The following is a 10607-nucleotide window of genomic DNA, read 5'->3' as shown; positions in this document are numbered from 1 at the left end:
CATGCAAAGCACAATGTGTGTTAAAGTTTCAAGCTTACACGTCTAATGTCTCTGCAGTTGAAAAGAGGAGGTCAGCTGCTGACTTCAGAGACAGCTCTTTCAACCAAACCCAAGAGATACTGTCTGTCTCGGTCAAAGCTATGTCTGCTCTCTATATGTCAAAAGTGGAAAATAAGGAATCAGCAAACAAGCCTTCTAAAGTGGAAAAGGTCAGTCTGTTAATTATATGTTTGTTTGTTCTTTTTCATCCAGGTCAGACTAAACTAGTTTTAGTCATAGACCTGAATCAACATCATACTCTGTGCTTAATATCATCCAGTCGTTTTGCATATCTTCCCTAAAAACATTATATGTTTATGTGACATAAATGTAGAGTTTTGTGAAAGAAACACAAAATTCTACATTTCACTCCATATTTATGGAAACTGTCATTATAAAAGACATAATGAATGACAAAATAAAATCAAAAATAATAATTTGGCTATCCTGTTGAAAATGTGTAAAATTCCTTAGTCAAGAAATCGTCACAACTGTGTCAAGTCTTACTGTGAAGATATACCAAGGATAATAATTCGAAACACTTTGCCACCATCTGACTGTCAGGACATTTAAAAAAAAAATTTTATGAGTGAGTTTGTTCCGTAGGGATGAATCCTAACTATTTCTATAAAAGAAATATCATTGAAGCTCTATTTTGCAGTTGATACTATAATTTTTTAAGTTGTTGAGTGTCTGGCAAGTAACCATGACCGAATGTTTTCTTGGGGTACAATGGTCACAAGTAACATCTGGCAGAGGAATCGTTTTGTTTAACACATAAGTGTTGTTTCCTTTCAGGATCATGCTCAACCACGAGATTCGGGAAAGTGGACCAAGCTAACTAAGGTAAAGCAGACCATCGCCAGATGTTTTGTTGTCGTTGTGTGATGATGTGGTTGGTGGAATTGGTCCATTTACATTGTCACAGTAACAATCCAATTCCCTAGTGTTATTTTTCCCTACTGACTGCCGACTGCTTGACCTGACTGATGAAAATCGCACAGTTGCTTTTGAATGAATACAAATTGACTGAATACAAATTATCTGGAAAGTCAGTCACTCCGCATATGTTCACTGACCAGGCATAACATTAAGATAACTGAGATTAAATTAATTTAGAAAAACATGCAAGTACAAGGGTTTCAGTGAATTTAGCCAGGGCCAAATTGTGATGGCAAGACTGGGCGGTCAAAGGTCATTGATGCACATGGGGAGAGAAGACTATCCATCATCCAATCCTTCAAGCACTAATGCTTATTGAAAGGTCTCTAAATACACATCATAGTGTTTGGAGTGTGGGGCTGCTTAGCTGCAGAACAGTCAGCTTGCCTATTCTGATCCATGTCCATCACTGAAGCACCAACAAGAACAGGATCAGGAGTAATGAAAGACGACGGCATGGGCTAATCAATAATGCCACTAATCTGGATGGCATAATGTTATTGCTGATCAGCACTTCATTCCTTCTGTGGCTTCATTTGTTATTGCAATGCAAGTTTTTTTTTTCCCCTATGTTGGAGTTTTCCCAATCCATTGACACCTGGCTTGTTGAATGGTATGCATTCATGCCTGAATCCGGTGATAACACGCAGCTCCCTTTTATGTGACATGTTTGCCTTTTCCCTAACCCTTCCTCTGGAGCATGGCTTTCATTTAATCGTCATCGCTATCAAAAAAGATGGCTTTTGTAAGACCCGCACTTTATTCCTCTAAGATGGATGAAGACTCTGAACAAAGAAAAGATGACCATCCGCCACAGCCCCAAGAAGAGCCTGAAAAGGGACTTGAAGACATCGCTGAGGGACATTCTGAACAGCTGATGTCTTCCCAACTCTCCAGGGAAAAGATATTCCAGCAACGACAGAAAAACGAGCTGAGACGGCTCCTGAAGCATACCTGCCCAGAGATAAAGATGCTGGATGATGTTGTGAATGAGGAGTTTGCTGAAGTGTTGAGCTCTAAATCAGAGTCTGGTGGGGAAACCGGATATGAGGGAGAGGTTCTTTCAAGATGCTTGATATTTGAAAACCGTGGCAGCAGCTACAGCACCAAAAATATCTATTTAGAAGAGGGAGCGGTGGAAAGACAGGATTATCGGAAAATATCAAATGTTTTGGAAGGGCTAAAAGATGAACTTTACACTAAGAGTTGTGAAGAGATGATGACAAGTGATAAATCTCCTGACTTAACATCAAATTATAATAAAGAAGTAGAGGAACAGGTGGCAAAAATAGATGTTAAGGCTACCAGAAAGGTATCTGAGAATAAACATTCACACACTGTAAAGCCAGATGAGATTCAGGGGAATGTTCCTATGGTTTTGAACCAACCACCTGAAATATCTTCTTCTCACAGCACACAAGGCGATAACAAAAGTGGGGACATGAATTTAGAAGAACAAAAGCTGTGTGTTGGTGCTGTTGGTGAAAGTACAGAAAGTGACTTTTCTCGCAGTGAAGCAGCAATTCCCTGTAAAGGTCTCCCACTTGAGGGGAGTTTCATAAGTTTTACTGAATCAGAAAGAAAAATAGAAATAATAAAAACAAGCGCAGCACTTGTCCAAAATAACCCCTTTATTTCCTCTAACATAGAAAGAGAGAATTTTTTAAGCCATGCATCAAACACTCAAAATCAAAGCATTGCAGTAAGTGAAGACTATCCGATTGCCAACGTAAAGAACAGAGCACACCTGTTTGAATCAATGCCATTTGATAAAATTAGACATCAGAATCAGGATGAAATGGAGACGCTGGTGGAAAATATCAAAAAAACGTTAAATTTCCTCCACTGTGTGAAAGCCATTCACTCAGATGGGGCAATTATTGAGGTTAACGAGACAATGATAGCTAAAAAGTCACAGTTCACAATGTCGGACAGGGGACCTGAGATAAAATACGACAAAGTGGCTGAAGGTGGTGCACAAAATTTTATAGTCCAGCTGCTACCGCGGGTAAACCTAAAACCTCAGATGATTTACCTTAAGGAAGATAGTAAAGGGTTTATGGAGGCCACAGTGGTGGATGCACTGGCTCACCAGCATAGATTCAGTGCAAACAAAGATGCTGAGTTAAAAACTGCCAATGTAGTTCAGTTGGTTGAGGATATCCTCAATCAGGACAACTCCCTGAGAAAAGGGGTGATCATTCAAGAAGACGCCAGAAACGGTGCAGAAGTCATTGTTTATTCCCTCTACAAGTACTTTGACGAAGAAGATGTGAAGAGCTACAGCCCTCCAAACAGTGCAGGTCATGATGAACCTGAGGCAGAAACAGTCTCAGTTCCAAAGAGCAGTCAAGACCAAGCCAGGTCAGGGTCAATTAGGGCCAATGTAAAATTGTTCAAAAGTTGCATCGAAAAGGGCGACTTGGAGTATTTAAGATCACTTCATGATGACGAACAAACCATTCACAGTACTGAACATAGTCAAAGTGAAGCAGCTGCCAGACTGGATGATGAATCTCATTGTCACCATATAAGTAATCCATCTGAAGAGTGTATCCAAGTGGATGTAAAAAGACTAAAAGGCATGTTCTCTGAAGGAACAGGTCCTAGTCATTGTAAATGTGTCAAATCTTCTGCAGTGTCATCTGGAAAAAGTCAGTCTCCTATAGAATGCAATACGGGGGCATTCTTGTTTCCACAGTCCAACAATAGTTGTAATGCTTGCTTCGGTCAAGGGCTTATAGACGTTCTGGCAAATTCTGAACATCAGAATCAAAACAGGGTTCAACAAGCTGAAATAGCAGAAGCCAACACAGAAGAACTGTTTGAAATACCCATTGTATCATTGTCAAGAGCAGAAGCAGAATCAGCTCAAGAAATCTCAAGCACAAAAGTGGAATCATGCTTAGAAAAAAGTAATAAATCTCCATTAGTTGAAGGAATTTTCTCAGCACCTGAATCAGACTGGCTACCCAAATACACAGAAACGGTCAGTGAAGAGGCCAGTTCTATGAAAGAGCATACCTCTGAGACTTGCAACAAAATTAATGAAGGATTTAGAGAATTAGCTAAAAATGAAAATGTTAAAATTTCTTTCGTTCCTGAACAAATTTCAGAAGCAGCACCTGAACAACAAGAAGAGGTTTGTTGTCAGGGCACAATACAAGCAGCATTGGATTCCTTGGAGAAGTCTAATATTAATGTGACAAGAGGAGACATTAGGGCAGCTATGATATACAGACAGTCCAACAAATTGTATCAGAAAAACTCACAAAGTTATGTTCAAAAGCACAGTCCTACAGACTTTTGCTTTTCGGCTGAGCCTAAATCAAATCAAGGACAACAGAAGCCAGAAACACCCAACCAAGAAGTAACAGTGGCAAATGTGGAGCCTCCACACCCAAAAAAAGCAAATACTGAGCCTCTACACCTAACTGACGACCCACTAATCCTACATGTAACTGCATCAAACGCAGAGCCTTCTGACCCCTCTGAATCACCACTAAACCTAAAAGTGACTTTGTTAGATGCAGAACCTCCACACCCAACTAAAGAACCCCTAAACGTAGACGTGAATGTAATGAATGCAAAGTCTCCACTCCTGGCTAAAGAACCATTAAACCTAGAAGTGACTGTAGTGAATGCAGAGCCTCCACACCCAGTTAAAGAACCAAAGACACAAAAAGTAATTGTGACAAATTTGGAGCCTCCACCCCCAGCTGAAGGACTAATGAACACACAAGTGACTGTGTCAAATGCAGAGCCTCCATGCCCAACTAAAGAACTACTAAACCTAGAAGTGACTTCGCCAGAGGCAGAGCTTCCACACCCATCCAAAGAAACACTAAACCTAGAAAAGACTGTGTCAAATGCAGAGCCTCCATGCCCAACTAAAGAACCACTCAACCAAGAAGTGACTGTGGAGCCTTCACACCCAACCAAGGAAACACTAAACCTAGAAGAGACTGTAGTGAATGCAGAGCATCCACACCCACCTAAAGAACCACTAAACCAAGAAATGACTGTGGCAAATGTGGAGCCTCCATACCCAACTAAAGATCCAGTAACACAAGAAGTAACTGTGGCAAATGCAGAGCCTCCATACCGAACTACAGAACCACCCAAGCAAGAAGTAACTGTGGTTAATGTGGAACCACCACACCCAACTGAAGAACTAATGAACACACAAGTGACTGTGTCAAATGCAGAGCCTCCATGTCCAATTAAAGAGCTGCTCAACCAAGAAGCCACTGTTGCAAATGTGGAGCCTTCATACCCACCTAAACAGCCACTCAACCAAGAAGCAACTGTGGCAAATGTGGAGCCTCTACATCCAACTGAAGATCCAGCAAAGCTGCAAGTGAATGTGGTAAAGGCAGAGCATCCATGCCTAACTAAAGAATTACTAAACCAAGAAGTAAATGTGGCAAATGCAGATCCCCCACATCCAATCAAAACCCATAACAGACCTACTCAAGGTGTTGTGTCCACAAAAAGCAAAGGAGTCACTGGCCCCAAACCACCAATTCCACCTAAACCTGAACATTTGAAAGAGAAACAAGAAGTAAGTCAGTCATCTGCTACTAGGCATCCAGAGGAACACAAAATTAGTGCTATGGGAACTGAAGAAATGTTTTGTCAGGTTTCCCAGCCATCAGCAACAACATTGTTTTTAGGTCAAGAAGACACTACCAATAAGTCATTGGATCATCATGAAAACTACAATGTAGACAAATCTACAAAGAAGTTGCAACAAATAAAAGGAAAATCTGACATGCAATGTTTGACCATGCTCTTAGAGAGTAATGAAACAGATATAAGAAAAATAAATGGACAACAAAAGATAGAAAACATTGAAAAGAAAGAGATGTCTCAAAACGCATCTGCACCTGACATAATATCTGAAACGGATGAAACCCATATAAACTTCCATGAGGCTCGGCAAAAATTCGGCGGCAAAGTTGTGCCATCAAAAAAGACGGCCCCTGTAAAGCCAAAACGAGTGAAACATCTTCAGTCCAGTGACAAAACCCAAAAACACTCAACAGGAGAATGCACTGCAGATGGCACTGTCCACACTGGAGCTGATCTATCATCCAACATCTGTAAAAGAACTGCTGACAGTGCAGATACTCATTACAAGGACACAAAGCAAGACATCAAAGTTGAGATGAGGGAGAAGAAAGCGAGAATGGAAACGGATGATGAACGCAGACAGCGACTGTCTATACACATGGATGAGATTGTGAGAGGAAACGTAACTGCGGCAATGGAAATCTTTGAACACTTGAGAAAGCAAGAGCAACTGCAAAGCATTCTGAGTCGCGTAGAAGAAATCGAAAGCGACACGAGTGAGGTCGATGTGACGTCTCTCAGGAGAGTGTTTGAGAATGTCCCTGACTGGATCGTCAACACGGACAGAACAGGGCGAAAGAAGGTCAAAGCAGAAAACAAAGACAAAGTGACGCGGTCATCAACAGACAAAAAACATTGCAAGTCCTCAATGGAGCACGTTTATGGAGATCTTGAGCGTGCTAGTGAGGAAATAATACATCTTAAAGAGCAGACTTTAGCTAGACTTAAGGATATAGAGGACACAATTAAGAAAGCACTTCTTTCTGTTTCTACACTAAAGTCTGACTCAGATATCGCAAATTTATCAAATCTGCTCAAAGAATCCCTGGGGGTTGTGCAAGAATCACCACATTCTAGAAATATAAGCAAAACTGATTTAAGCACATCCAAGCCACTACAATCAGAAGAAAGTTGTTTTCTACAAAGAAGCAGTTCAATAGGCACTGCAGCAGCTCCTTGCACAGATCAGGTTTCTACAAAGCAACGGCAAAGCCCTCCGTCTTCACCCGCATTCATTTCTATTCAGTCGGCAGCAAGAAAAACAGATGAAACAGAGGTTGTGCCACCAGAAACTTTAATCTGTATGAAGTGTCAGTTGGACCCGAGGCCAGAAGGAAAATTCAGAACCACAAAGACAGTGACGTGCAACAGCCCCACTCCAGGTAAAAAAGTAAAATCCAAGAAAGGAGGACGGCAGCAGACTTCTAACAGCCAACAAAATCGAGAGCTTAGTGTGCTCCAGGTCCAAACTGACAGCGAAGGCAACAGCATCAGAGGGACAGCAGTGGAAAACTATGAGAGGACAGATAACTCTGGTAACAGGTCTTAGACATCAAAACCTCTGCTTTCGTTGCTACGCAGCCAGAAAGCAAAACAAGTCAGGTTGTAATCCAGAGGTTGAGCAGCCAGCAAATCAGGTTAATGATTTGGTGTATCTGGACAGATAAGTGTTTGCCTTTCATATTCTCACAACATATTCATTTATCTACTAAGTACTTATTTGAGTGCTAAATAGATTGATCATCTATGAGTTTATTGCTGAAGGCATTTCTTAGGTTTTTGACTGTTGCTGCTTCAACATTATGTCAATTTCTCTTTGTTCTACTTTGCATTTGAATTTTAGTACTTTTTACATTTCTATCAGCAACTTTCTAATAAATTCTTTTTGTGAAAATCCCTCTCGATCTTGAAATACACCTAGTCTCGTTTTTCTTAGCAGTTTCAACCAACTTCTCGAGAGATGTGCTCGGCCTGTCAGAAGCCAGTTTATCAGATGGAAAAAGTCACAGCAGACAAATATATTTTTCACAAAACGTGCTTCTGCTGCAAACAGTGCAAGAAAAAACTAAGGTGGGATATCAAAATATGTTTCACCAGGATCTATTTCAGTTTTAATCAGGTCTTCTTCCTATTTTGATTCCATGTTTTACCAACATTAACTGCAGGTAGGCCAAATGTTGTATCCTTGGCAGTTTATGTTTAATGCAATTTTAGCCGACGTGTTTCTTCTAACTGGACATACTATTAAGATTTTGGTGTGGCCAATGTCTCAACTCTGAGGGCAAGGAGATACATCATCAGTCAAAAAGCTGGTCAGCATGTATTATAAGCATTTGATTGGTGTAATGATATTAACAGTTTTCCACTCATCATTGAGTATGGTAATGATTCTTTGGAATGCTATATTGTTTATTAAATATTTATGAAAAAAAATAAAATTCTTAATCGGCATTTTTTTTTACAGAAGGATTAAACCTAAATCTGCCAGGGGTACGACATTTCTTTCTTCTGAATTGTATGCAGATTTAGCAATACAATGATAAGTGGGAGACTGATGGAAATAGTATCCAAAAGCAACAGATACTATATACCATGGCAACTAATGTTGTTAGCTTTAGCATTGTATAGAAAAAAGGCAAAACAACACAAATATCCCTAAATCCTGTGCTGTTGTTCACATTTAGGCTACAGCGAGCTAATTACAGTACAACAGAAAAGGAGTCATGTAGATCGCAAACAACACAATGCTTCACAAGAATGTTTTTTTTGTTTTTTTTAAAGCAATCTTCACCATATGTTATACTTCAATGTTTCACATGCGGGAACTCTGCCCGCCTTAATGTTTTCTCTTCCAGTTAAAATGTTTTTAACCACTAAGTAGCGCGGGCATTTAGATTTGCTACTAACTTGTACTTCTTTTTAGCATGCAAACTTACACACCTTTGAACGGTGAATTCTACTGCATATTTCACTACCAACAACTGTTCAAACGAAAGGGGAATTACGATGAGGGCTTTGGACACACTCAGCACAAGAACAGATGGCTGTTCAAGAATTCATCCAGCGCAGTGGATGATGAATCTGAGGCGTGAGTCTGCAATGTGAACATGAGTAACAACAAAAGGCAAAAAAAAAAAAAGGTCCTAATTGCTTGTGTTAATGAATTCAGTCATTTTTGTTGTTAATCACTGTAATCATCTTTGTAACCGTGCTCTCTTTGTTTTCTCAGCTGATGAGTGACGATGACAGCACAGAAAATCCTAATGAAGATGTTTGAGGCAGCTTGTTCAACGGCGTGCAACAGAATTGCACAGGCGTATAAAGTGCACAATAATTGATGTTTGACAACAAATCATAAAATCTACTAATTATTTTTTAAATGTCTTGCATTGTGTTGAGACACATGTAATTGTAATCTGTTATGCATTTTATATTCTGTTTCATTGTGCTTTTCTCGGTTTAAAACTACAGCAGCAGATTGCAGTAAGGAAGAGCATAACGGAGAAACCAATTACTGCCTGTAATTACCAGATAATCAACAACATAAAAATATCAGGGGAACGTACGAAGATTTCCAAAGTGACATTGTACTTTTTGCATATTTAATTTCCTTCTGCAAATTTCTGAAGAATGCTCATAAATAAGTTAAACGTGTTTTGTAAAGTGATTATTTTGTACCACTGTAAATCATTATCAACTTGGTGCAGAGAGAAAAAAAATTACCACATAAAATCTAATTTTAATTTCCTTGTGTTTCAGTTCAAAGAGACTTTTATGAACTGTTGCCTCAATGTTTAAGTGTGTTAAGTTGCATTGTGCAGTTCTGTCACAGTTTAAAACTGGGTTTGTTACTTTGCTCCCAGTGCCTTCAGGTTTATTGTTCTGTCTTGAGACGTGGCTCAGCTGATATTTTACAACTTTTTACAAGCTTTCACTTGGCCAAGCAGTCTACTGTAATTTATTGTGTAGTAGAGGTCTGTGGATTCACAGATCTGCAATCTTTAAAAAAAGCATATCCTGACTTTTTGTAACATCCAGATGTTGAAAACAGTTACATAATCTTCAATATGGGTACAAAGAAAGCTTGTGTTGAGACATAACACGATATTATTAATATTGTGCCTAAGTGTTTGCCATCACACTGAAATCTCTCCCACAAAGGGTTACTCATTGACCGTCAGTACAAGACTTTCCCTTCAAGTAAATGCAAGCTAATGTTAAAATACTCTTATTTTGAAGTAAGACAGGAAGTTGTTCTTCTCATTGAGCTGATCAACAGCACATAATTACAAAAGCATTAAAAAAACAACTTTCCACCACATGTTCATGTCATGTGTTTGGCAGCATTTTGTGAACTCAGAGGGAAAAGGCTGTTTTGGCTGGACTGAGGTAGCGCAATCAGACCAAGGATGTCATTTACCCAGAATGCATTGCAGAGTAAACAACATGGCAACGTCTCTGTGTCAATATTTTATCAAAATTTCTAAAAATTAACCTTCCTATGGTGTTAGGGTCCCTACGGACCCGTTTTGAGTTTTAGCATGCATAAAAGTACTTCATACATTTGTTTTTTGCGTTGAAACTTTTTGACTTTGTCAGGGACTTCSATTTAAACAAAGTAAAATAMWWWTWWTTTTTTTTACTAAATTATAAAGTGCTCTGGTGAAAAAAATGACTTTTGTGGTGTTTGGGTCATTTGTGACCCGGTTAAAATTTTCGATTATAAAACAATAAAAAAATGCCAAAAATKAAATCATAAACACACAATCAACCAACAGCCTCTTCCTCCAACCACTTGAAGTTCATTTAGGGGCTTTTCTCTTTGMCTTTTTGCGAGAACAAACAAAGGGAGACATTTCCAGGCTTGTCAAGCCATTTGAGTGTAGACGTGGTGACTTGCAGAGTACACATCTCCAATTCACAGGATGCAACAATGAGGAGAAGATTCACTGTAAATGAAGCTTTGGATCACATCTTTGCTGCAAATGAGG

The 10607-nt window shown here is 39.4% G+C and overlaps 1 protein-coding gene across 5 annotated transcripts in view; it reads left to right on the top strand.

The window, feature by feature from the left end:
* The window catches only part of LOC103456558 (xin actin-binding repeat-containing protein 1), a 14333-nt gene extending 4715 nt beyond the window's left edge, over positions 1 to 9618 (top strand). For 3 of the 5 annotated variants that reach the window (XM_008396184.2, XM_008396186.2, XM_008396188.2), the window contains 4 exons: positions 58 to 209; positions 838 to 885; positions 1754 to 4057; positions 4097 to 7530. In XM_008396184.2, coding sequence (XP_008394406.1) covers positions 58 to 209; positions 838 to 885; positions 1754 to 4057; positions 4097 to 7165 — 5573 coding nt within the window. In that variant the 3' untranslated portion in view covers positions 7166 to 7530. Of the gene's footprint in view, positions 1 to 57; positions 210 to 837; positions 886 to 1753; positions 4058 to 4096; positions 7531 to 7552; positions 7687 to 8539; positions 8757 to 8845 lie in introns of those variants that run through there. The other 2 variants (XM_017301736.1, XM_017301735.1) reach the window with 2 other exon arrangements.
* Positions 9619 to 10607: the final 989 nt, after the last annotated feature.

The sequence above is a fragment of the Poecilia reticulata genome, linkage group LG20, assembly GCF_000633615.1.
Source record: "Poecilia reticulata strain Guanapo linkage group LG20, Guppy_female_1.0+MT, whole genome shotgun sequence".
NCBI lineage: Eukaryota > Metazoa > Chordata > Actinopteri > Cyprinodontiformes > Poeciliidae > Poecilia > Poecilia reticulata.
This window is presented reverse-complemented; position numbering and strand designations above follow the sequence as displayed.